The 27,159-nt window shown below is 38.1% G+C and overlaps 1 protein-coding gene across 4 annotated transcripts in view; it reads left to right on the top strand.

Annotated features, from left to right (window-relative positions):
- The window catches only part of dip2bb (disco-interacting protein 2 homolog Bb), a 53,167-nt gene that overhangs the window by 4,547 nt on the left and 21,461 nt on the right, over window positions 1-27,159 (top strand). For 2 of the 4 annotated variants that reach the window (XM_055213472.2, XM_055213470.2), the window contains exons 2-12: window positions 13,570-13,641; window positions 13,920-14,090; window positions 18,883-19,008; window positions 19,083-19,343; window positions 22,043-22,183; window positions 22,933-22,950; window positions 24,040-24,159; window positions 25,794-25,991; window positions 26,078-26,169; window positions 26,792-26,902; window positions 26,981-27,104. In XM_055213472.2, the coding sequence (XP_055069447.1) occupies window positions 13,570-13,641; window positions 13,920-14,090; window positions 18,883-19,008; window positions 19,083-19,343; window positions 22,043-22,183; window positions 22,933-22,950; window positions 24,040-24,159; window positions 25,794-25,991; window positions 26,078-26,169; window positions 26,792-26,902; window positions 26,981-27,104 (1,434 nt within the window). The remainder of the gene's footprint in view (window positions 1-13,569; window positions 13,642-13,919; window positions 14,091-18,882; window positions 19,009-19,082; window positions 19,344-22,042; window positions 22,184-22,932; window positions 22,951-24,039; window positions 24,160-25,793; window positions 25,992-26,077; window positions 26,170-26,791; window positions 26,903-26,980; window positions 27,105-27,159) is intronic. The other 2 variants (XM_055213473.2, XM_055213471.2) reach the window with 1 other exon arrangement.

Below are 27,159 nucleotides of genomic sequence, written 5' to 3'. Positions count from 1 at the left end.
ACGGGCCATTGAATTATAAGAAAATAATGCACACCAAGTTGGTAATGCGGCACGACGCGAAGCGGAGTGCCGTTAAACCGCAGGTGTGCATTATTTTCAAATAATTCAAAGGACCGGAGTCAATTATTCCGCTTATACCACGGTTACCACAAACATTGCTCTGGTGCCTATTTTTAAGACATTTGAAAAGTTAGGTGTGCGGTTTACAGAAAAATAATCAACACCCATAGAACATTTCTCAGCCAATCAGAATGCAGCATTCGACAGACCCGTGGTATAACTTTATAGAAATTATGAGGGACTTTGGGAGCGACAACCAATGAGAACAAAGCAGAGGAGTTCACGTCATCCGTCTCCCGTCAGTTACTGGAGTGGACGTTACTCAATTGTTTATGACAACCAGATATAGAAATGCCTCTTTTGAAAGAGACGAGCGACACACAGTGACAAAGTCGCTTATAATGTATGTGAATGTACCTTAACTCTTTCCCCGCCAGCGTTTAAAAAAAAAAGTTGCCAGCCAGCGCCAGCATTTTTCATTATTTTCACAAAAGTTTAATGCCTTCCAGAAAATGTTCTTCTTTAAATATATAAACAAACAATATATCAGATGAAAGAACATACCCTCTGCTTTCAAACAAAAAAAACCTTTCGTCCTACCTTCATTAGTTCTCTTGTAATCACCTCTCAAACATGGGTAGGTTTCTTTAAAAACACCCAATTTTGAGCAAAAAGCTGAGATAATTCAATTTTTGCAAAGGACTTTTGATAGAGATTAGATGCAGAGCGATCTTTAAAACATACATAGAGTTCTTTCTCTTTCACGTGAGGCGCTACTTCCGGTTTGTATAAGTTGCGGAAGTGCCCCTGGTGGATAATAGCGGTACTGCGGAAAGACGGAAAATCTCGTCATTGGCGGGGAAGTGTTTTTCTCTTAATTGACGAGATATCTCGTCAATGGCGGCGAAACAGTTAAGAGTTCTTTACATGGTAATACGATATCGTGAGCCGCAAACACTATTGTTTCCTTTTTCTTATCTAAACCTTGTGCATTCAAAAGGCCGCTGAAAAACAGGCCAATCTCAACATAACATTGACTGTAACATTACAGTACACCCTATTACGTTAAATTAATTACAATGTTGTTACAATGCTAAAAACTAATTTTGACTGCTTAGTTAGCGCTATATGATAGATAATGCTATATGCTAGCGTTTAGGCAGAAGTTCTACTATTGATGTTACAGTTATGTTTTGCATGTCCATACTGAAAAAAACACACAAATAAACGTACCACTCAAAAAAATCCATTTCCAATCTTCGAACAATTGGTTGTTCCTCAAAATCTGTATCTTTGTCTGATACAGGCTCGAATATATGAGGTCTGTTTACTAATGTGAGCTACTGACATGAGCCTCCCTGCGAAACTGCCAATCAGAGCAAAGCAGAGCAGAGCTCAACATTATTATTCATGACCCTTCCAAATAAGGTAAAAACAGCCCATTTCATTCTAAGGAAAAATCTTAGGGTTGTAAATAGACATGTAAAACAGTCTCTGGATCATTTTTGCACTTAATAAAGTCACGTACCTTCTATGTAGATATCAGAGAACGATTTAACACATTGTATCAATGCATTCTTTGGCACCTTTATCTTTCCATAACTTTATCAAGTCACTGACATGCCTACTCTGTGTCACCAAAGGTCACTGTCGTGCGTGCCGGAGGAATATGCCAAGCTTCCATTGGAATGAATGAGATCATGCCTCTCTGCTGTTGCTAGTCGCTGGCAGTGTGCTTTACAATAGCAGAGTATTGGGTGTTGCAATATGAAAGCAATAGCAACTTTGGGTTCGGTTTCAATCTCTTCACCTCTGCTTTGTGGGAGGGTCTCTGGATAAAAGTGGAACAATCACAGCTGTTGTGGTCTTGCAAGTTACAGGTTTGGAATATTGGGCTATGGTGAAGACCTACGCTGTAATTGCCATAAACAAGCAGTGGAGGACACCTTAAAAAAAGTTATCAACTTTGACCTGGACGTTCTTCAAAAATATCCTGGAAGAATGTAAAAACTGTTGACATGCATTAAGAGTTTAAATTCACTATTTAAAATTTTTTTTAAATGTCAAAAACATGGTGTGTACTACAGTTATCAATGTCCTCCCATTGTTTCATCCTCTCTTTATCTATGTTAAAAGTCATCCTGTCCCGAAGAGGAAAGGGCCTGCAGATAGTGCACTTTCAGCACATATTTGTTGTTTGTATGTGTGTTATGAATGAAAGAAAGAGTTTGTCTGTATTTATGTGTGCGTCTCCATGACAGAGCGTTAGGGGTGGAGATGGGAGGTTCTGACAGATTCCCACACAATGGACACCATTGAAGGCATCAGGGCCGTGCCGTAGTGATCCCTGCTGAAATTCCTAGCACATACTCAGACGCCTTTATGCACTTAAGCTGATCAAATGAGCTGTGTGTGTGAAAATCCACTTCCTTAGATTGTCAGCCTACACTTGAACCAAATAGGCTTGGACCTGGTGTGTAATGTTCGCTTGGTCGTGTATGTATGTATGTGTGTGTGTTCAGGTAACTTCAGTAGCTTATGCTCCCTGTGTGGCTGTAGTGTAGGAGGACAAGCTGGTTTTCGAAGTTGTAAAGAAAAGGAGTAACAGAGTCAAAACAGAGAAAGAGAGATTACTTCAATCTAGGTCACAGAGCGGCAAGAAGCAATGCAATATTTTACCCACGATTCACAGCAGGGTTTTTAAACATGTACTATCTGTCTCTTTTGCTGTCTTCGATTATAGATGTACAGTGTTGCTGTAGCTCAGTTGGTAGAGCATTGCATCAGCTAGGCAAAGATCATGGGTTTTATCCTCAAGGAACAGGCATATTGATAAAAGCAATGTATAGATTGAACATACTGTAAGTCGCTTTAGATGCCAAATGCATTAATTTAAACGTAATGTAAGTAGGTTCCCTGAATAACTATATTTACTTGTAATCGTGTAAAGGGATAGTTCACCCAAAAATGAAAATTCTGTCATCATTTACTCATCCTCAACCTGTATACATTTTCTTTTAAGCAATGTTTGTAAACAAACCAATGTTTGTTTTTGAGCACCATTGACTTCCATAGTATTTTTTCTACTATGGAAGTCAATGGTGCTCCTGCTTGTGTTCAGCAAAACAAAGTAATTTATTCAGGTTTGGAAGAACTTGAGGGGAAGTAAATGATGACTATCCCTTTAAAAGGTGTTTTATCTGAAGCGAGTGCAACAAATAATTCATCCCCTAAAATACAGTAACAGTTCCACAAACGCTTTAAAGAAATACAGCCTAGAAGAGGGAAAGAAAGAAATCATGGAAGTATAAAGAGTTAATATTACTTGCTGTGTGGTGCACTAACTGAATTATTCACCGTTGTGTGATGGACATATGAAACGCACACCCTATTCACAGCGGACACACCACACGCACAAACTGAGCTTTTATCAACTGCTATCACTTTGACTTGTGTTATCTCTCTATTATAACATCTCCCATTCAGGGAATTATTCATTTGTATGATGTAAGATGTATAATTACATTTTATTTGTCCCAAATTGTTGTTAGTCTACATGCTGACTTACCGTAGGGTGCAAGATACATTAAAGGCGGGGTGCATGATTTTTGAAAAACTCTTTGGGCCCAGTACCAAAACACACTTGTAGCCAATCAGCAGTAAGGGGCGTGTCTACTAACCAACATCGTTGTCTGGTTTGCGTATGTGTGGGGCGGGTCTATCAAAAGAAGGTCCAGATTCTGTTGGGGTAGGGGCGTGTTTGTTTAGGTGATTTCAAATATCAACATTGGCTTTCAGAGATCATGCACCCCGCCTTTAATCTTTTGGAGAAGAATGAAAAAAAAGGCATCCCAGAAAGCAATTTTGCGTTTCAAAGACGTCTAATAGCCGTCCAGACACAGGCAAATTTTTGGCTGTCAGTGAAAATTTAATAGACGTGTAAGTTAAGTCATAGCCCAAAAATAAATGATGTAAAATAAATAAATAAAAGCAAACATCTTGTAATCACTGTTGCTTTGCTTACATTACGGAAAATCGCGGAAGATTTTTTTTTTTTTTTTGAAAAAACAACATAGGTGGCTGTAGGGGTGGGCGGTATGACCAAAAATATATTTTAAGGAATGAGTCATTTTAACTGGATATTTAACTGGATATTTCATGGTATATATGTTTTATCAACGCTATCTCATAAGAATTTGTACGTATTTTACGAGTTGGCTAAATCGTTTACATTTTTACAACCACATTTGTATGTTTTGGAACAATTTGCCTTGACCCCTGTAACATTGGGGTTAGGTGCGGGGTTGGGGGTTCAGTTTCGTTGTTGTTGTTGTTGTTTTTCTTCATGAGAATCGTACGATTTTGCACGATTCACTTTGTATGAATTGATACAAATTAGCCAACTTGTACAATGTGTACGATTTCTCATGAGATATCAGGATGGTTGTTCTGTTTATATTGTTTTTAGAAAATAACAATTTCCCAATTACTATAGCTTTTAACTAAATGCTCACCACCGTTTTAAAATATGGGCAAGTTAGTGTTAGTGTTAAAATAAACAGTAAATCAATAAAAATGACTTTAGCTGGATTTTCAAAGACTGGGTCACATATAACTTCTGTTTAACTTCTATGTAACTACTACACAGTTAGACAAGGGGGTTTCAATCTGGCGTCCGGGGACCCTCAGGGGGCCTCTAGGAGGTTCAGAGATTTTTTTTTACATTTGTTAGGTATTTACCTCTCATTTCTTGCTACATACACATTTGCTTTGTATCTTTGTAGAGTATTTCCTAATAACAGTCCCCTTTATCTCACTGGAGTTTGACAGAATTCTTTATAAAGCTGCTGTAGTTGCTGCAGTATAAATAAGTTTGACTTGAAAATGTTTCAAAAAGTCTTCAGGTTTATAAAGTACATCCAGCTTTACGCTAAGTGTAGCCAATTATATATTTCATCATATTTTATTGATTATATAGTTTATCATATTTGGGGGTCTCTGGCATCATAAGATATAAAGAACTGGCTTAGACAACAGGTACAAGAAAACAATAACAGCATTACTATGTGATATAGATACCCATAGATCTTTTACATCTGATTATAGTGTGTTTTTATGTTGTTCTGGTATGTTTGGGTATGGATTTAAGTGGGTTGTATTTAGGGTCACTGTTGCTATGACAACAGAAGAGTTTCCCTTAGGCTGATCTCATTCATAACAAATAGCTAAAAGCATTAAGAAGCCCATATGCCACCAAAACAGCTAAAAGCCAGCAACATGACATTAAACCACACATGACATTTATTAACAGGAGCTGTTAAAGGACAACACCACTGTTTTTTTATATTTTACTTTATTCTTACCTCAACTTAGACAAATTAATGCATGCCTATCTTTATTCAATGCGTGCACTTAATCTTTGTACAGCCCATCGTGAATGTGTTAACATTTAGCCTGACCCCATTAATTCCTTAGGATCCAAACAGGGATGAATTTAGAAGCCATCAAACACTTCTAAGTTTTCCCTATTTAAAGACTGTTACATGAGTAGTTACACAAGTACGTATGGTAGCACAAGATAAAACGTGGCAATTTTTTAAGCAGATAAAAAATGAGAACTATATTGTATGGCGGAAGAGCACTTAGGGGCTGTCCACACGGAGACGTGTATCACTGTATACGTATAAATTTGTTATCATATTGGCGTTTCATCCACACAGATCCGGCGTTTTGGGAGACTGAATCCGCTATTTTTTGAAACTGGGTCCTAAAGTGGATAAATCTGAAACCGACACCATTGCGGTTTCGTCTTTACAGCCAATCCGTATATTTTGTGAAGCAAAAACGTCATCACATCACGTGTCGGAAGCGTCACACGTAACAGCAACAACAATAACGGCGGACTACGAGATTGTGTTCGTGCTACAGAAGCTACTAAAGCCTACTAGCTTTATTACAGCAAAATCTATTGCTTCTATGCAATTGTGGTGACCAACAAGCGATAATGGACAACACCATACGTTGGTTATGCGCATGCTCAAAGTCTTCTTCTCCGTGTATAGTGTATATCTGTGGCAGAATTACAGCGCCCCATTCTGGTCCGGCATATATACTACACCGCTTTCAGTCGGTTTCAGTGGTTTCGTGTTTACGGATTATTTTTTCAGAGCAAGGAAAAAAATGATCGGATAGGGAATGCACCGGCTTCGTGTGGACATAGCCTTAGTTTAAAGCATTTCGACCTCGGCGTGCAGTAACATCATCACTCCTGACTACTCCCCCTCTCGCTCAGACTTCATCAATATTACTGCGCTCAAGGTCGAAGTGCTGCAAACAAAGTGCTCTTCCGCCATACAATATAGTTCTATTTTTTTATCCGCGTAAAAAATTACCACATTTTATTTAAATACATACTCGTGTAACCACTCATGTAACAGTCTTTAAATAGGGAAAACATGGAAGTGTTTGGTGGCTTCTAAATTCATTCCTGTTTGGATCCTAAGGAATAAATGGGGCTAGGCTAAATGCTGACACATTCAGAGCGTGCTGTACAAAGATTAAGTGCGCGCATTGAATAAAGATAGGGATGTATTAATTTGTCATTAAGTTGAGGAAAGGACATAGTTAAATATTGAAAAACAGTGGTGTTTTCCTTTAAATCACTGCATGACAAAGCTTGACTTTTAAATAAAAAAGTAGGCCTCTGTGAGAGTTTGCTTTTAAAAAAGATGCTAGGTGTTGTGGGTGGTTGCCGGGGTGTTGCTATGCTGTTGCTAAGGTGTAGCACAAATTTTTAGTGCAGAGAGTGGTTAGTGTGTTTCTAGGTGGTTGCCAGGGAGTAGGTTAACTGAAGTTATTTTAACTTGAAACATCACTAGTAGAGTACATTATTAACAACAACTAAAATACTGTAATGCATTAGTCATAAATTAAACATGACAATACACCATACACACATACATTTCCATGTACTGTACTACAGAGTGAGTTCAGAGGGTTACACCTGACTAGGCTTGTTCTCAAGTGTGTGAGGCGGTAATTTGAGTCTTGTTGTCACCTGCATGCACACACCCTCGTAACTCTGACGTTACTGTTTCTACAAGCAGTTTTGCAAAACAGGTTGTGTAGTCAAGAACAGTGGAGCTCAACCTTTTTGACTTAAAGCCCCCTTATTGTCCATTTTAGAAAAAAGGGACAAAACCTGTCACTGGGTCGGTACCCTTTAAAAAGGCACCATTAATGTACCTCTAAGATACCAATATACAGCTCTGAGGTACTAATAAGCCCTCTTTAGGTACAAAGGCGTACTTTCTGAAAGGGTACCACTCAAAGTGACAGCTTTTGTAGCTTTAATCTGTTATATGACTATATGAACCCCTACTCACAATTTTTAATTAAAATATTTTAGAGCTTAATATAACTAGAAAGATGTATATTTGTTATAAAATAACTGAATGCTAACAAATATATTGATTTTTAGATGTTTTACCTTATTTTGATGCTTAACTTGTTTTAAATAATTTGAAGTCATCTTTAGGACTCCATGGAAGTTTCCTGAAGCTCCCATATGGACCCTGAGCCCCTGGTTGAGAAACATTGGTCTAAAAGACACAAGAACAGATTAAAATTAATTGAACTCACTGTTGTGTCATGTTTTCTGACACTTTCTGTCTGTTTCGTCTCTCACACGGGCCTGTTTTTATCCTCTCGGCAGAACAGGAAACCGTGTCATAGTGTTAAAGATTTAGCGCTGGAGAACATGACATCATCCAGAGGGAAAAAAGGAAATGTGTGTGCGCAAAGAAAGACAGAAGTTGGGATGTGTACAAAAGAACAGTAAAGGGGGGGTGGATGAAATTAAACTTCAGTACAGTGCGATACAGTGTTGCCTAATGTTGAGTCACCATCTGGTGGTAGGTAACCAAGACTATGTGCGCGCGTGTGTGTGTGTGTGAGTGTGTGTGTGAGTGTGAGTGTGTGTGTGTGTGTGTGTGTGTGTGTGTGTGTGTGTGTGTGTGTGTGTGTGTGTGTGTGTGTGTGAGTGTGTGTGTGTGTGTGTGAAAAGCACACAATGGAAAGATAACGCTGTATTGTGTCTTGAGTGAAAGTTATTGTGAGAGCTCTTGTGTTTTGTAGTGTTTCATAGTTAGTGATCCAGTAAGGGGTGGGGGTGTATATCATTATTTAAAAATAGTGTGGTCAGACAGAAGTACGCTTTTAAAAGGAAACAATAAATAAAGAAAACGGCTAGATATTTTTGTCTTTGGCTCTCCTTTTTTCTTTCTGTATATTACACACACATATGTACCAGACTCACCCACTTGCACAGGAACACTCACACATCCCCGCTTCAAGTCGAATTTCCCACAGTCAGAGTGTCTGGTGTTTAATACAGAAATACACTGGGGGACTGCATGGTTTAGTCTCTGTTGTGTTAGCGTTAATGCTTCATACTGTAAAACCATAGAAATCTATAACAGCATGGACATGATCAACTTTATTAAACAATTTAGGTTAATATTTGTCGTTTTATGAATTTTATATGTGACCCTGGACTAAAAAACAAGTCATAAGGGTCAATGTTTTAATAATGTGAGATTTATACATAATCCAAAAGCTAAATAAATAAGCTGATGTATGGTTTGTTAGGATAGACAATATTTGGCCGAGATACAACTATTTAAAAATCTGGACTCTAATGCTGCGTTCAGACCAGCCGCGGTAGAGGCGTCAAGTGCGAGTGATTTCAATATTAAGTCAATGTGAAGATGCGTTTACGTGCATATGGAGGTCTCGCGGCGCAAATGAGGCGTTTAGCATGGCGCGGTAGACGCGATTCCGCCTCATTGGTGCAAATTAAGCATTGTCGCAGAAAACGTGCGAGTTGAAAAATTTGAACTTTGGCGGAAAAACGTGCCGCGTCAGGAGCTTGCTATAGTACTGACGTGATTACAGAAAGCAAACAGAGCTGCAGAAGCCGCTCCCATGACACGAATTTCTCGTGAATGTCTCAATGACTAGAATTTCATGTGTCACTTTCACGCGCGAATGAAACGAGTAAACTCAAAATGTTCAAGTGGCAAACTAGACGTGGTAGACGCGAATTTTCGTTTTTAAAAAAACTTGCCAGTCAGTGCCAAGCATATGTTTAAAGGAATAGTCTACTCATTTTCAATATTAAAATATGTTATTACCTTAACTAAGAATTGTTGATACATCCCTCTATCATCTGTGTGCGTGCACGTAAGCGCTGGAGCGTGCTGCGACGCTTCGATAGCATTTAGCTTAGCCCCACTCATTCAATGGTACCATTTAGAGATAAAGTTAGAAGTGACCAAACACATCAACGTTTTTCCTATTTAAGACGAGTAGTTATACGAGCAAGTTTGGTGGTACAAAATAAAACGTAGCGCTTTTCTAAGTGGATTTAAAAGAGGAACTATATTTTATGGCGTAATAGCACTTTTGGGAGTACTCTGACTCGCCTGAAAAGTCCGCTCCCCTTCTCCCTCTCATAATGGGAGAGGGAGGGTGTTACTGCGCCGAGTCGAAGTACTCCCAAAAGTGCTATTACGCCATAAAATGTAGCTCCTCTTTTAAATCCGCTTAGAAAAGCGCTACGTTTTATTTTGTACCACCAAACTTGCTAGTATAACTACTCGTCTTAAATAGGAAAAACGTTGATGTGTTTGGTCACTTCTAACTTTATCTCTAAATGGTACCAATGAATAAATGGGGCTAAGCTAAATGCTATCGAAGCGTCGCAGCGCGCTCCAGCGCTTACGTGCACGCACACAGATGATAGAGGGATGTATCAACAATTCTTAGTTAAGGTAATAACATATTTTAATATTGAAAATGAGTAGACTATTCCTTTAAGTTAGTTATTTAATGCTATAAAAACGGTGGTGTTACATCATGATTGACAGCTGTGTTATGCGCATTCTGCGAGGCCTTGATTTCGCGGCTTTACTTCCTGCTCACTACTGCGCAGGACTGGTCCCGAAATTCCAACTGCGCAGAGTCAAACCCAAGATATCAGCGCCGTATCGGGACAGTGGCGGCTTCACTTTTCACCAATGGAAGACAGCGAACGGGCGTTGTCCATCTTTTTTTACAGTCTATGGTCAGCCTCAGCCTTTTTTTATGACAACACAAATTACTATAGGGGTCATATATAATAATTCGTCTTTTTGAATAATTTAAATATTTTAATGAAATATAGCATGTTAGACCACCCACAACAACCCACAATAAATGCATGCAGTGTTACTAATCAAATACAGTGAGGAAAATAAGTATTTGAACACCCTGCTATTTTGCAAGTTCTCCCACTTAGAAATCATGGAGGAGTCTGAAATTGTCATCATAGGTGCATCGTAGGCGTAGGTCTCATCTGACCACATGACTTTCTCCCATGACTCCTCTGGATCATCCAAATGGTCATTGGCAAACTTAAGATGGGCCTGGACATGTGCTGGTTTAAGCAGGGGAACCTTCCGTGCCATGCATGATTTCAAACTAGGGCTGGGCGATATGACCCAAAAAATTATCGAGAAAATGTTTTCCATATCAGTCGATATCGATAATTATCATGATAAATAACAAATCTTTATTCCTGTCAAATTTAAAGGCAGATTTTTGCTCCTGAATGAAAATTTTAATATTGGTTAATAATGGTTTTAAACTACTTTTTATTCAGAACATGACAAATTCAAATACGAAAATCTTGTTTTAATGTTCAGGCATCTGTATTAAATGTAAATAGCCTATATTTGTTATGAAATCAACACATTTCTGACACAGAAAGCAGCAGGCTACTGTCACTTTAAGATCCAAGACAGTCTACTTTAAGTTTTAATATACTGAGGTAACATCCAGCTGTTTATGTTCACTTAAACAAAAAAGAAAACTTAGTTCAGTGATCACGCGTGTGTTATACATATACGAGCTATACACGCTGATAAATGGATGTCAAGAGCGTCACGTTGCTGTGGGAGCGCATACGCATACAATATATTCACTGCAGTGGTGGATCTGCTGTTTTTCCTCAGTTTCCTGAATTAGTGAATGTCCTGTAAATATACTTTTAAAGCTGTGCGGATGTGTCCGCGCGCAAGGCCGACGCTGAAAGAAAGTACAGTATACTGCACCTATTGTGTCTGCTGTGTTGACGAACCCTGTTTGCGCGTCCAACATTACACACACGAAAATGTTTCCGCGCATTTGGATTCCGTGATTCCGTCCGCGTTATCTGCATCGCGAAAATCATAGGGCTCTCTCTAATAAATGAATAACTTTCCTCATCTTCCACTCATTCAAGTCTAACTGACACTCTGATTGTAAACCCTATGGTAAACAAAGAGCGCGTGCCGCATCCGGAAGTGCTTGCGCAACATTACTCACAGTGCGTAAACATTATCGATCACTTATCGAACTGTCCTTATCGTTTTATCGAAAAAGTTTATATCGGTAAAATTATCGTTATCGAATTATCGCCCAGCACTATTTCAAACCATGACGTCTTAGTGTATTATCAACAGTTAACTTGGAAACGGTGGTCCCAGCTCTTTTCAGGTCATTGACCAGCTCCTCCCGTGTAGTTATGGGCTGATTTCTCACCTTTCTTAGGATCATTGAGACCCCACGAGGTGAGATCTTGGATGGTGCAAAGGGAGATTGACAGTCATGTTTAGCTTCTTCCATTTTCTAATGATTGCCCCAACAGTGGACCTTTTTTCACCAAGCTGCTTGGCAGTTTCCCCGTAGCCCTTTCCAGGCTTCTGGAGGTGTACAATTTTGTCTCTAGTGTCTTTGGACAGCTCTTTGGTCTTGGCCATGTTAGTAGTTGGATTCTTACTGATTGTATGGGGTGGACAGGTGTCTTTATGCAGCTAACGACCTCTAACAGGTGCATCTAATTTAGGATAATAAATGGAGTGGACATTTTAAAGGCAGACTAACAGGTCTAACTAACTTTGAGGGTCAGAATTCTAGCTGATAGACAGGTGTTCAAATACTTATTTGCAGGTGTATCATACAAATAAATAGTTAAAAAAAATCATACATTGTGCTTTCTGGATTTTTTTTAGATTATGTCTCTCACAGTGGACATGCACCTAAGATGAAATTTCAGACCCCTCCATGATTTCTAAGTGGGAGAACTTGCAAAATAGCAGCGTGTTCTTATTTTCCTCACTGTATGTAGGTGCTAAATAATCAGTAATTCAATTCCACTGGTTGCATGTGTTTTTTTTAAAGAGGCACTGTTTCATCAAAAGTGCTCACCATCCTGATAATTACAGTGAAACATTAATACCCATGCAGTTTTATCTTTTATCTAAAGGAGGAGTGCCCTCCTCTTTCAACTGCCCTCTTCATGGCCAAGAACATCCCCACTGTGTTTTGTGTGCATGCACATGTCGTTTTTCTTGTATATGTGCATAATTACAGTGTGTGCATAATGGTATACAAGTATACAAAAAGTACCAGTGACATATAAATAGGTGCTGTATTAAAAAGAAAGGGGTGTGACAAATCTCAGTCTGCATTTCCGTCAAATGATGTGTCTACAATGTGATGTTGTCATGAGTCCAGTCCAATCCACAGTCTGTTGTAGCTCACTTCACATTATCATCATTCTCCCAACAACCAATCAGAATCCATCTAATCCTAAGTGTAAACTGGACCACCTCGGGCCACAACCTTCTAGATTGCAATTGAGTTAGTAATGCATTTACACATCCCTTAAAAGCTGACCTATTATCTCACTCATTGCTTTTCTCCAGACACTTAAAGACTCGTAAAGAAAATGAACTTGAGCACATCTACACACACCCACCCTATACTTACACATCATAGAGCAGTCCACTAAAGCTAAAAATATCCTATAGTGCAGCTGGGCCCTCATGCATTACTTATGGCGGTCGACTCTTTTCTCCTTTCTGTGTTTTTCCTTTTTAATTGCGGGGAATGACAGAACGCTTTTGTCATGCTTGAATTTGTGCTGTTTACTGTCAACACGCTGCGTTTTGCAGTGAGCATGAAGCTTAAGTGTAAAGGCCAATTTGATTTCAATGGGATTAGTATAAATATCTGTGTTATCTCTCGTAAAATCTTTACCCTTCGGGGATGTGTTGAAATGAGCTTTGTGGTGCGTACCCTCCACATGTATCATAACCAAAGCTCTTTGGATCTCATATAATCCCACTAGATTACACATTATGCTCTTTTTCACACTCGCAAGCAAACAGATGCAGCATTTACTACTTATTCCATTAGATTTTGTTGAGAAATGTAAAATGTGATGATCTTTTTGTATTTGTGTTGTTCTAGTGCCACAGTCTGTGATAGTTTTACAAAAAGAAATTATAAATGTAGTCCCCAAAGCATTTGGACGCTTACCCCAAAATCAAAATGTATTAATGTAATTCCAGTAGATAAAAGGTATAAACAGGGTGTATACATGTTGCTGAATGGCTATTAATGCTTTTATCTTTATTTTTTAAGGTGACATCACACAAAAAGGATACGAGAAGAAGAGGGCCAAACTTTTAGCACCCTACTTGGCACAAACACAAAGTAAGAACGACACAAGTTATCCTATCCTACTTATTCATACTAGTGCATCCATCTCCTTTTCTGCCATGTTATTCTCTCTGCTTGTTTTTCTCAGTTGACTCATATGTTAATGTGGTTATGAAACATCTTCTCAGGCTCTTTCCCTCGAGGTTGAGGGTTTTAGTCCAAAAATCCATTTGCAATGCCCTCTACTGGTCATGTGTAGAGTGTCATACCTACCTACTCACTTTATCTAAAAAATAGTTGAGGTAATGTATTTGTTTTTGCTATGGCTGCAGATTTGGCTCCGCCTCCAGCATACGATGAACAGTCTCCTGGTCCAAGCTCTGCCCCTGCACCTGAACCTGGCCCTGGCCCTTCGAACTCCTCTTCCTCCTCCTCCTCTCGCCAACGACGCACACGGCGGCGGCACAGGAGCAGTGGAACTAGAGATGAACGCTACAGATCTGGTAAAAACAGCATGAGGACATGCAACACGATTCTTTTTTATTTATCTCATTTTCGTCTTCCACTTTGTAAGACATCAAAAGGGGTGGGCGATAACTGGACAGGAATAAAAAAACGATATCATCCGGTAGAGATTTTGGGCTATCGTTGAGGTTACGCACCCACGTCACATTGCTGTTTGTATGGTCACGAAAACGTTACTTTTGAACACGTATTCAAGCACCGCAGTTTTAAAACAAGTGTTTTTAAGCCATTGAAACGCAAATGCGCGCACTACTGTGTGTAAGATGAGTGCGCAAGTCGTATTATGAGAATTTTTGCTGCTTTATTGGCCTTAAATTTCAATTGGCAAAATTTCAGTTTTTGCAAGTATCCTTATAAACACAATCATTAAGGTCTTAACTCTTCAATTAAGAGAAAAGAAAATGCTTCCCTGTCAATTACAAGTTTTTACGGCAATCCCTATTTTCCCTATTATCCACAGGGTGGCGCTCTTACACTGAAAAAAATGATTAATTGAATCCAATCAATTTCTTCAAGGTAAGTGGTCGCAATCAACCCACTTAAGCTACATTTAAACAAAAAAGATCAGTAACGTAAAATAAAATATAAAACTTTTGTTGAAATGTAGCTTAAATAAATTGATTGCAACCACTTACCTTAAAAAATTGATTAAATTCAATGAATCATTTTTTTCAGTGTACTCAGCTTATAAAACCCAGAAGCAACCAACTAAACCAAACAGTTCAAACTCTGTTTATGTTTGATCATCGTTTTGAATCTGATCTCTATCAAAAGTCCTCAGCTTTTTGCTCAATTTTTTTTTTTTTTAAGAAATCTACCCATATTTGGAGGTGATAAAACGAGAACACATAAAGATAGAAAGAAACTTTTTTTTTTAAAAGCAGAGGGTCCGTTCTTACATTTGATATATTGTATAAGAATATTTCTGGAAGCCATTAAACTTTTGTAAAAAATTTATAAAGAATGCTGGCTGTCAACTTAAAAATGCTGGCAGGGAAAGAGTTAAGAAAAAGTAAACAGCTGAAAAAGAATTTATTACCCTTATTAATCACTGACTATTTTATCTTCAGTAAGCTTGAGTTTTGTTTGTTTTTGTCTTCTTTTTTATGCTTGTATAAGTTTTTTTTGTGAGAATTATGAAAATTTTATAGCATTAAAGATTTTAATAACATAAAAACTTTATTAAAAGAAAAAGCAAACTCTACCGTGATCCATATCGTTATCATGATATAAAATTAATCCTATCGTGATATAAGATTTTGGTCATATCTCCCACCCCTAGACATCAAGATGAAGTGTGTAATTTTTGCACCACTAACAACAAGAAACATTATCGCAAACAAGTAATTTCTTCTCCCTGACACTTGCGTGCCATCGGTTGGACAAACAGGTGGTCCCGCTCCAAATTCATACTACTGGTTAAATCAGAAGTTAACAATGCTTACAGAAAAGATTTTGAACATTAAATAAAATAAACTTCACCTTCAAAACTTCTTACTTTGCGTTCACACCAGACGCGAATGATGCGTATAAATCACACTATATTTGCGCGTATTTGGACGCTTGAACATTTTGAACATTTAACTTGCTTCATGAGTTAACGCACTTGAAATTTGCTTCATTCGGCTTTAGCTAGCTTTTAGTCTCTCTCTCTCTCTCTCTCTCTCTCTCTCTCTCTCTCTCTCTCTCTCTCTCTCTCTCTCTCTCTCTCTCTCTCTCTCTCTCTCTCTCTCTATATATATATATATATATATTTATTTATTTATATTTAGCTTAAACTGAGTAAAGAGCATTTTTTTGCAACTTACCAGATTGTTCGACCTCTTCACTCACTTTCTTCCAAGCAAGATCCTTTTTATTCCTGTTTATATAAAAGTACGACAATGTGTCATACATCTCCGAGTATCCACATACAGCAAGAATGATTTTGTCCCCCATCGTATTTTTGCCTCAGCTCGCTACTTCTTAATCACGTCACTACTAGAGCAAGGTCCTGATTAGTTAAAGGGGCGGTGAATTTGTCGATTTTATTGTTTTATACTGTTGTCTGATGTCTACTGATGATGTTCGCGTGGTTTTTACATTCAAAAACATCAAAAGCAATAAGTAATAGGCTATTTTGTAACATGGATTAGTGGCTCTCTGGAGAAATGGTTCGTTTGAAGGGGCGGGCCGCATTGAAGACCTGAACGTAAACACCCACTGCTATGATTGGACAGCTTCATTCCCCGTCATTACATGTGGGGACTTGTTTTAAAAACATTAATGTGATAAAAATAGCAGTCGAACACAAATATGTTTGAGCCACAAAAGATTCTGGGTGCTAAAGATGATACACATAAATGACAATACGTATATTAAAGTAGAAACAAAACTCGACGTGACTAAATTACCGTATACAACACAGTAAGCGCGCATCAGAATCTAAACTGCGGCTGATAAATCCTTATCAATAACTTTGTATATTTCTATTGTGCTTGTGAGGTTGCTTTTACATTCACGTAATGTTAAATACCACAGTTATATGATAAAAAATAAGCTTTGTTGAGTGTTTGACCTTTCAAACGCAACTCGCCTAAATTACCGTATACAACACAGTATCCTTCCTTATAACTAACTTTGTATATTTCTACCTTTAATTACAGTCGTATTGTTAAGTGTTGTACCTTTATTAATCGTTTAATGTTTTTAGTAAATTAAAACAGTCAAACAAACGTGTTTAGACACGGATGTTACAACAGGACATATCAAGCAATCTCTTCTAACAAAGCAATAGTGAAACGCAGTAACTTAAATAAAGTAAAATGTCTTACTGTGTATACTGCAGCTGTGTCATTGTTGTCAGATCCAATATAAGTTGTGCTTTTAATCACAGTCTCTCTGCAAATCCAACATCGACTTCTTTACAAATGAATCCGTGTACACAACGTTAACAAACACTCCCCACACGAGCTGGAACTTCTTCAAAAGCAAACTTTATCCAAGCATATTGCTAATGTTATGTTCCAAGCCTACGAATTGAAGTATTTAGCTTCTGTGTTGTTCCCACGCGGTTCTTCCACAACCGAAAATGCGTTTCCATGGTATCATAACAGATCACCGCGTCAAAATAAAAGTCTCTCAGAAAAAATGTATTTAAAAGTCATTTTGGTTACATTTGTCAATCTTTAAAGACATGTTTACTTGTTCAGACACACGTGTGTCACGCGAAGCTGTGGGCGGGGCTACAAAAGTAGACGTGTCCTTTTGGTTATGGGGAGGTGTTTCAATTCTACTTTGAAACTTGCAGGATGTTCATTTAAGTATGATGACCTCTTATATAACAAATTAAGAAAGTTAAAATTGAGTTTTTGATTCACCGCTCCTTTAACGCGAATATCCGTCAAATTTCAGATTTTCAAACACATGTCAAACACCCGAAACGCTCGATTCGTGCCGCGTCATTCGCGACGCAGGATGACTATTGCATTTTTGCATTGACTTAACATGTAAATCACTCGCTCTTAATGTATCATTCAAGTCTGGTGTGAACGCACCAATACTAGAGCTTTACAGGTGAAAATGTTCCTAGAGATGTAATTTTCACCACATGGCAATATTTGTCTGTTCTTTCACCACATCATTGTATAACCATTTAGTCATCTGCTGTGATAGTCGACCAAATGGTTGCCTGAGTGAAGTGAGTCATTTGGGGATTGATGGTCCTTTGTAGGCTGTTTGGCCCGATGCAGGTTTTTCAATGACTGCGATTTCATCTTCATGTGCAATCAAGCCATTTTAGGTTTATTTAAATATAATTTCTGTGGGACTTCTTTCTCCCAACAAGCCAGACATTGCAACATTGGCTAATTCAATGGTATGACATTGGGGCGAGACAGTTTGTTTAACGAACAAATGGGGAATGAGGGATATGTTCGGAAATCTGTCAGAGCGATTATTATTCTTGTATTAAAGGAAAACATCACCGTTTTAAAATATTTTACTATGTTCTTAACTCAACTTAGATGAATTGATACATTACATTACCTATCTTTATTCAATGCGTGCACTTGATCTTTGTACAGCGCGTCGTGAATATGTTAGCATTTAGCCTAGCCCCATTCATAGGACTATAGTTCATATTGTTTATCTGCTTAAAAGTTGGCACATTTTATCTTGTGCACCCATACTTAATCGTGTAACTACTCATGTAACAGTCTTTAAATAGGGAAAACATGGAAGTGTTTGGTGGCTTCTAAATTCATCCCTGTTTGGATCCTAAGGAATGAATGGGGCTAGGCTAAATGCTAACACATTCACGACGCGCTGTACAAAGATTAAGTGCACGCATTGAAAAAAGAGAGGGATGTATTAATTCGTCTAAGTTGAGGTAAGAACATAATAAAATATTTTAAAAAACAGTGGTGTTTTCCTTTAAACTACTTACTACTTTAGTGATCTATTGAGTTCATTCCATTATTTATGTTTATGTCCTTGTTATGTAATCCTTACAAAAATTGTCTGTCCTGTGGCTAAGGAGCTGTGCTGATAATACAAAGGTCGCTGATTTGAATCAGTCAGTAGCATCCCATGAACCGGAAAATGAATAAGATTCCAGTCACTGTTGTGCTTTTGAGCAAAGTGTTTAACCTCAGGATGTTTATCGTTATATATATCCCTGTCACATTGGATACAAAACAGCTGTTAAGGCATCTGCTTGTAAGTAAAAAATGCAGAAAAAGGCCTTTTAGAAAGTGTTTTACAAATTCAGTTATTATCCTCTTTTGTCAGATATTCATACAGAGGCGGTTCAGGCAGCATTGGCAAAGCATAAAGAGGAAAAGATGGCACTGCCCATGCCAACCAAACGTCGTTCCGCTTACGTACAGTCACCAATTGACAACTGCACACCGCCAGGTAAGACCCCACACATATATAAACGCTATGTAAACTGTGTACTAGTGGACATTTACATACTGTCATACTTTCAGACTCCTCCTCTTCCTCTGACGATGAGGCAGTGTCCAGTGAAAGTGCCGGGCCACAGCATTCTCCAGACACCTGGATTAATAGTTCTCTTCACGCCTCCTCAACCTCCTCCTCTGCATCCTCAACTCTCTCTCATGGAGAGTCTCGCCCTGCTCAGGCCGCCCAGTCTCAGCAGGCTCCGCCCCCACCTGCATTCGCTCAGCCGCCCCACTCGCATTCACAGCCCTCCGCTCTGGCTGAAGCCTTTGCTGCAACACGTATTGGTGAGTGTGTCACACATTACCACACACGCTTTGTGTATTGCAAATTAATTCGGGTAATTAAGTTTAATTATTTACTTTTTACTTTATAAACAGTTGTTTCTTTATGTCAAATTTTTCTTTTTTGTTCATTTGTGACTTTTGACCGTCAGTGAGAAGAATAGGAAAAGGTAAAATTAAGTGTGTTAACAACTTTCACTTTACCCTTTGTGTGTAAGATTTACTGTGAAGTACAGATTTCCTCCACCCCCTCCACAGGCCACACCCACTAGCCCCTCCCTCACTCTCTCATGTATTTGTGTATTTAAAGTTTATGCATGATTGGTCCATAGCAGGTGATTGAAATAAAATAAAGACAGTTTGTGACTTGGTTCTGTTTACTATGGTGTTCAGGACTGATCATCCATTATACTTTAATATACACTTGATTCTAGTCTGTATTCCCTACTGAAAAATCCAGCCAAGACCAGCACAAGCCGGTGAGCTGGTTTTAGCTGGTCCCCAGCTTGGTTTTAGCTGGTTTTGCTGGTGTGGGAAGCTGGTTTTGCTGGTGTAGCAAGCTGGTCTAGGTGTGTTTTGGTCACATTTTAAGCTGGTCTAGCTGGACTTAGCTGGTCATGCTGGAATACCAGCTGGCCCACCAGCATGACCAGCTTTGTCAGGCTGGGAGGACCAGCATAAACCACCTTAAACCAGCTAAAACCAGCTACCAGCTTATGCTGGTTTTAGCTGGATTTTTCAGTAGGGTTTATTAAGGGAGTGTGTGTTTCCTGCATATGACTTATCCTGAGTGTGTGTAAAAAGTCAGGAGATGTTAACAGTAGTTTTAGACAATATGTCGACTTCCATTAACATAGCAGGGTTTCCTTTAATTGATTTTGTTAACACGGAATGCCATTTGCAGACACATTGCATTTTGTAAGGGCAACAATGAAGTGTTTTTTTGTTTGTTTGTTTGAAACAGAGTATACATTAGAAAATAATGTAGGGTCGGATTTGATTTTATCTATTGGGAATGGATTAGGCTGTGAAAAGAAGGCTAGCATTTCTGGTAATATAATTTTTCTTTGCCCACATAGTATTGTTGATATCTGCAAAAAAGAAAGTAGTTTCAGAGATAGAAGTTATTCAGATCTTTGAAAGATTATGGGCATTTCTTTACTTTAAACAAGACCTGTTATAACCAGTTTCTTTAACTAAGGGATAATGTATTATGTGTGATTGTGTATCACACTTATTTTGCGATAACAACCGGCTGCCTGTACATTATCCCACTTTTTACACGGCAATTTACCTCATAAGTAAGGTAAGGAATATTTCATATTTTAATACCGTGTTATTAGTTTTAAACGGTTGTTTTCTTATCGCGTCTGGCCAATCAGAAACAAGCATTACAACAAGTCGTGCAATAAGGTGATACAATATTGCGTCACTTTCAAGAGGTTTGTATGGACAAAATAATCCAACTGTACATCGCTACTTACTACATGGTGGATTGCCAAACAATTAGAGAGCACAACTAGACAAAAATATAAATATGATGTTATTTTTTAAGAAGATAGGCAAAAGAGACTTCATAATTATATGAAATACATGAAACCACCTGGGACAGCAGTCAAATATGCAGTTTAACAGTTTTAGTTTAAAGGCACAATATGTAATTTTCGCCCCTTAATGTCGCCATACAAAAACAAAGGCGCAGCTTGATGATGATGTGAAGTAGCATGGAATGATGGAAGTTGTAGTCTTTACATCCATCGCCGTTTAAAAATCATTCCTATGGGACTCACAAATCATGTTCATTAAATAACAAAGTCAGTCGGTGTATGACATCTTTTAAAGCGATTCGATACTGCTTTTGCATTGCTCTCGCAATACTATGATGTCATAGGCAATCGGTCTGCACAGCGCTGGATGAAGTCGAAGACATCCATGATTTTTACTGCAGTAAAAGCGAAAACTGAGGATAATGTGGACGTGCGGACAACCCTATCCGCTTGTTATGTCTGACGTCATGCACCCTTTTTGGGTCCAGCTCACAGATGCCATAGAAAAATAACAACAAAATCATGCAAATATATACTTGTATCATGAAAAACTACCAAAAACACCCAATTTTAATTTTTATCTCCATAACAAAATCCGAGATGACCAGACATAAACTCTTGGACCTGGATTTTTTACGAATTATTAATATATTGCTGTTGGTAATTCCATGAAATTAATTATAATAAATTACATTTTTGCTTAAATGTGTCAAATGAATAAATAGTGCTCATAAACGGCTGTTTAAACAATATCCTCTATTGAAATGAGTGGACCTGGAAACAGTATTTCTTACACCATGATTTAACAAGCGAGGAAAAGGAATAGAAGGCTTTTTAAAACTGTATTCAAATATTATTAAAAAAAATTAAGGATAATGTAAATACAGAAGTAAACAAAATATTTAATTCTGTGCTTGTAGTTTTTGGATATTCTTATTTATATTAAAAATATTTGACTGAAGCAAGCAACAGCTAGCCAATCAAAATCAAGTATTCCAAGGAGCTGTATAAAAATTAAAAAACAAGCCATTTTTCATTTTTTATTTAAAATATTTTTGTTTTAGCACCTATTTGCAAGGGGTCTAACAGGACAACTTTAAACTTTAATGTTTTAAAGTTAAATGTGAGAGAGTAATGTTTGTTCATTCGGGTCAGATCCAGGAGGAGGAGTCGGGCCCCCTGACGTGCCATCCCAAGCTCAGGCCAGAGGCTCTCGTGTGGATCTCCCTACCAACGCTGTGGTGCGAGGAATGAGTCGAGGACAGAGCCGGTCCAGCATGATGGAGACAGCAGACGGTACTGAGTGTGTGTTTAAAAGAGGGATAAAAATATATTTGTGTGTTACAGTATATGTACATACATTGTCAAATGTATGTCAGTTGTACTGTAAGTGCTCTTCATAACTTCTCATGTCTCTCAGAATTTTGTGTTTACATCTTAACCCTTTCCCCGCCAGTGCTTTTTAAAAATTACTGCCAGTATTTTATTTTGTGATTTTCACATAAGTTTCACAAAATGCCTTCCAGAAAGTTATCGTCTATAAAGATATAAACATACAATATATGAAATGAAAGAGCAGACCCTCTGCTTTCAAACAGACAAACACTTTTTTTATCACCTCTGAAATATGGGTAGGTTTCTTTAAAAAATACAAAATTTTAAGCAAAAAAATCTGTAAATAATTGCATTTTTGTTAAGAACTTTTGTTATAGATCATATTAAGAACAATGATCAAAACATGCACAGAGTTTTAACTGTTTTTGAATTAGTGAATGCTTCAGTTTTTTTATAAGTTGGGTAAGAGCGCCACCTAGTGGATAATAGCTGTATTATAAATTACTGTAAAAACTCGTCAAGGAAGCGGCATTGGCAGGGAAATGTTTTCTCTTAATTTGACGAGATAACTCGTCAATGGCGGGGAAAGAGTTAATAAGGACTTTTAAATGAGTCTTTAGGAAATGCTTAACTTCCTCATTAACTGCATCCCATTTCTTTTTTCTTTTCTGCCTTTTATCCACTCGTGTCATGTTGCTTTTCTCTGTCAGTGAGAAGAGTAGGCAGAGGTGATAAGACTCACACATGTCTCGTAGTTACACTTTGAGTCTGTGTTTGTGATTGTATACTGTGTGTTTGTTATGTAGAGACAGCACAAACCAAAGTAAAACCAACACAAAATAAGATAAAAATATAAATGCTAAATCACGTATCATCTTTGCTCACTTGTGGGGTTTTTCATTTCTGAGCCTTTGTAGCATACAATTTTAATAACTCTGCCTACATTTTATGTATAGAATAATATCATATGAGCTTATTATTCACATTTCTTCTGGTGTAGTTTGATATCTTAAACTTTCATGTGATATCTTTGGATAGGACTGAAAAATACCACTGTGAGAAGGATAAATATACACACTGGCCTCAAAAGGCATTTGGACACTTAAGCTTGAAGTGTGTAAAAGAGCATGAATGTCATTGCATTAAACTTAAAATCTACATAGCAAAATATCAAACAAACTGGCATTGATATTTAAAACATGACGTACTTTTGTTTAGCAAGAGATGTCCCGAAATGAAGTTTGGTTTTAGCGGCATCTAGCTGTGAGATTGCGATTTGCAACCAACCTCAATTTCGAAACGCAGAGAAGCTACCGTAAATGCCACAGGACAAACATGTCGTTTTCTGAGACAACGTAGTGATAAAACGCGCTCTATAGGACAGTTTGTCCGTTTAGGGCTACTGTAGAAGCATGACGTCGACTTCCATGTAAGGGGACCCGCGGTGTATGCAGATAAAAACGGCTTATTCTAAGGTAATAAAAACAATACAATTAATTATGTAAGGTCTTTATACACCACTGATAATATAGTTATGTATAATATATTGCGTTTCTGTCAAGGGATCTGGAAACTGTATTTGTAAAAAGTATTTGCTTCACAAGTAATTTGTAAAAAGCATAATTTATTTGCAGATGCTCTTTATTTGATATTTTGTTATCTTTATGAAATTTCGACTATGTGAAATCTGGCTTAAGTGTCAAAATACTTTTCGGAGCTCTAGTCACGATTTGCAAATACCCAGGTGAGTTGAGAGTGTGTGTATGTGTTTGCTTGTGTGTCTCAACCCACCCTGCTGGACCCTAATTCTGGTGTAGGTGTTCCTGTGTCCAGTCGCGTCTCCACAAAGATCCAACAGCTGCTTAACACACTGAAACGACCAAAACGGCCAGAACTCAGCGAGTTCTTCATGGATGACCAGGAGGAGATTGTAGAAGGTACAAGTGATGAAATCATTCTCTAATATGTCCATCAATGTGTTTTTTTCTTAAAGAGATAGAACGGCCAAAATGAAAATATGAGGTGTTTAAATGAAAAGCTGCTAAATGCCACCTCCGTCAAAAATGAGATAATGATATCAATCGAATGCTCTCGCCATGTATATGTTCATCAAATATCCAGCGTAACGTCATTCAGAAATATTGCGTTGTTGGCAGAATCCATTAAACGGCACAATATTGTCCTCTAAGTGTATGGAAGATGAATTTGGTCAACGACAGTGTTCCTTAAAGTGAGATTTATAAAAATAAGTAATTTTAATAACTGAGTAATAACATTGTCATTATTCGCGCTAATTCGCGTCAAGAGTTTTTTTAACGCTGCTTACAATATCTATATAGCCTACTGTCTACAAACATTAACAATATTAACATTACTATACATCGTTTAAAAGGTATACGGGTTTAGCATCAGTTTATGGACTCTGTTTTGAGATACAGATGCTCTAGCATCATAAATGTAGTATTCCAGATGGCAACATGCAAGAGTCCAGTCCAGTCTGTTTCAGATGTGTGAATAACCCATTAAGACCATCTAATAGAATACATCCAATGACCACTTTTGTCCACAAATGCGTATAATCCATGAAATATAGATATATAGTGCGTTGTTTACATCAGATTTCACATGAACGTCTTGTAATAGAATATAATATACAATCTGAGGACTATTTACATCGCAACACTGTATAGGAGATTACACTTTAGGTTCAAACTAACACAAACCCGTGTTCAAACTTTGTTTTTAAAAGTAGGCGGGAGTATAATACATAATATTCAAACAGCACCGTCAAAAATTGTGACGTCATTTGACTCGCTCGTTCCCCCAATGCCTTTATAGAAAATATTGATAAACAGAATGTGTAGCCAATTAGATAACAAATCCAACGATCTTTGTGTGACGTTTTATTTCCTGATGTGGAAACTGCATTTTATATGCTAACATGATGATAAATAATAATAAGAACGAACGTGTATGCATGTAAACAAAAAACTTTTATTTTGGGGTTGATTGGGACTTAGAAAAGGCACTAGTCTTACAAAAACCCTCGCATTTTTGGCCTACTGATCTCAAAGGTGAAACATAGCTTTTTTTAGACTTGTGGCTTTGGGTTTATTGCATTTCTTGGTTTCACACACATATTTATCATTAAGTTTTTTAGTAATAAAAAAGATGTTATGCAAAAAAAAAATGCCAATGTACTTTAGCCTGTCTAACTTCTTTAATTTTTAACTTAAAATAATTTTGAAACCTGGAAAATGAAGCTCAAAGTGTCCTCTCTTTAATGATAGTTATGCTTATATTTTAAATGGTTTAGTAAAAACAACCCTTTTAGTGAAAGTAGGTCTTTTCATGGTTTGGGCTAGAGTGGGGGTGCTTTTCAAGAGGTTAAAGTAAAATAACCGAAGCTAAACACACTTAGAGGGTTTTGCATCTAAACTCCTCATATCTTTTGTCTTTCCTTGATATAAAACTGAACTGTCAAACAGCAAAAGCTTTATAAAAAATTATTTTATGAAAAAAATAATAGCAGACATGTTTATTTTTTTATGTTTAATTTATCTCTTCTCAGTTCCTCGGGTAGATCCTAACACCCCTAAACCAGAAGGTCGACAGATTATCCCTGTGAAGGGGGAGCCATTGGGTGTAGTCAGTAATTGGCCTCCTGCACTTCAGGCAGCATTAGCTCGATGGGGCGCCACACAGGGCAAAAGTCCCGCCCTCACTGCTCTGGATATCACAGGGAAACCACTTTATACGCTTACATATGGTAAGATTGAGCAAGATCACCTATAAGATACTTAACTGAGTCTTGTGATTGGCTGATTGGGAGGTTGATTGGCGTGTGATTGGCAGGTAAATTGTGGAGTCGCAGTGTGAAGTTGGCCTACACTCTCCTCAACAAACTGGGAACCAAAAACGAGCAGATCCTCAAACCAGGGGATCGGGTAAGAAAAACAGAAACCCAGATGATCCGACGTCTATAAGAATTTCCGGATATTCCTGTGTATCGGTGGCCGGTGACTTCTTTTTTCGAGGGCGCACGATGCAAAGTTCGTCACAACATGTATGTTGCCCGTCCTGTGTGTTGTTCGTAATCTCAAAATATGTGTTCTGCGCGTCGAGAGACCCTGTGTGCATCACGTGCCCCGTCAAAACAAGTGCCTGCTGCAGACGCGCCCAAAGGGTCCATGACAAAAGACACCCTCGCGTTTGCCAGACACTCGCATAATCTCATGTGTAATCAGAGTTTAATGGAGTGTCTCGCATGTATTTTGTGAATGTGAGCGTCTCTTTTATCATAAACGGTTTTGATGCGTATGCAGCAGGCACTTATTTTGACAAAACACGTGATGCACATGGTTCACATGACGCAACAAACACATTTTGAAAACACGAGCAACACACATGACACTCTGAACACATATTTTGAATTTGCGCCCCTCGGAAGAGCAGTCACGAGCCGCCACTTCTGTGTAACATTTCTGTCATAACATTAACCTCACTTTATAATGAAGCAATATTCATTGCCAGAAATGATTAGCAAACAATGTTGTGATTTGCACCTAGGTGGCGCTGGTGTATCCTAATAGTGACCCTGCTATGTTCTGGGTTGCGTTTTATGGCTGTTTATTGGCTGAAGTCATTCCCGTACCCATCGAAGTTCCACTATCACGAAAGGTAAACACTACAGAGACTTAAACCTAAATGTGACATCAGTGTAAATCGTGGTTAACTTATATTTTTGCGCCATTACAGGATGCCGGGAGCAGTCAGGTTGGTTTTTTGTTAGGTAGCTGTGGTGTGGGACTCGCCCTGACCAGTGAGATCTGTCTGAAGGGTTTACCGAAAACACCCACTGGAGAAATATTGCAGTTTAAAGGTCAGACTCTTAACCATCACAGAAACGTGCAGGCACTTTGTTATGTGACAACATG

The sequence above is a fragment of the Misgurnus anguillicaudatus genome, chromosome 8 (genome assembly GCF_027580225.2).
Source record: "Misgurnus anguillicaudatus chromosome 8, ASM2758022v2, whole genome shotgun sequence".
Taxonomy (NCBI): Eukaryota; Metazoa; Chordata; class Actinopteri; order Cypriniformes; family Cobitidae; genus Misgurnus; species Misgurnus anguillicaudatus.
This window is presented reverse-complemented; position numbering and strand designations above follow the sequence as displayed.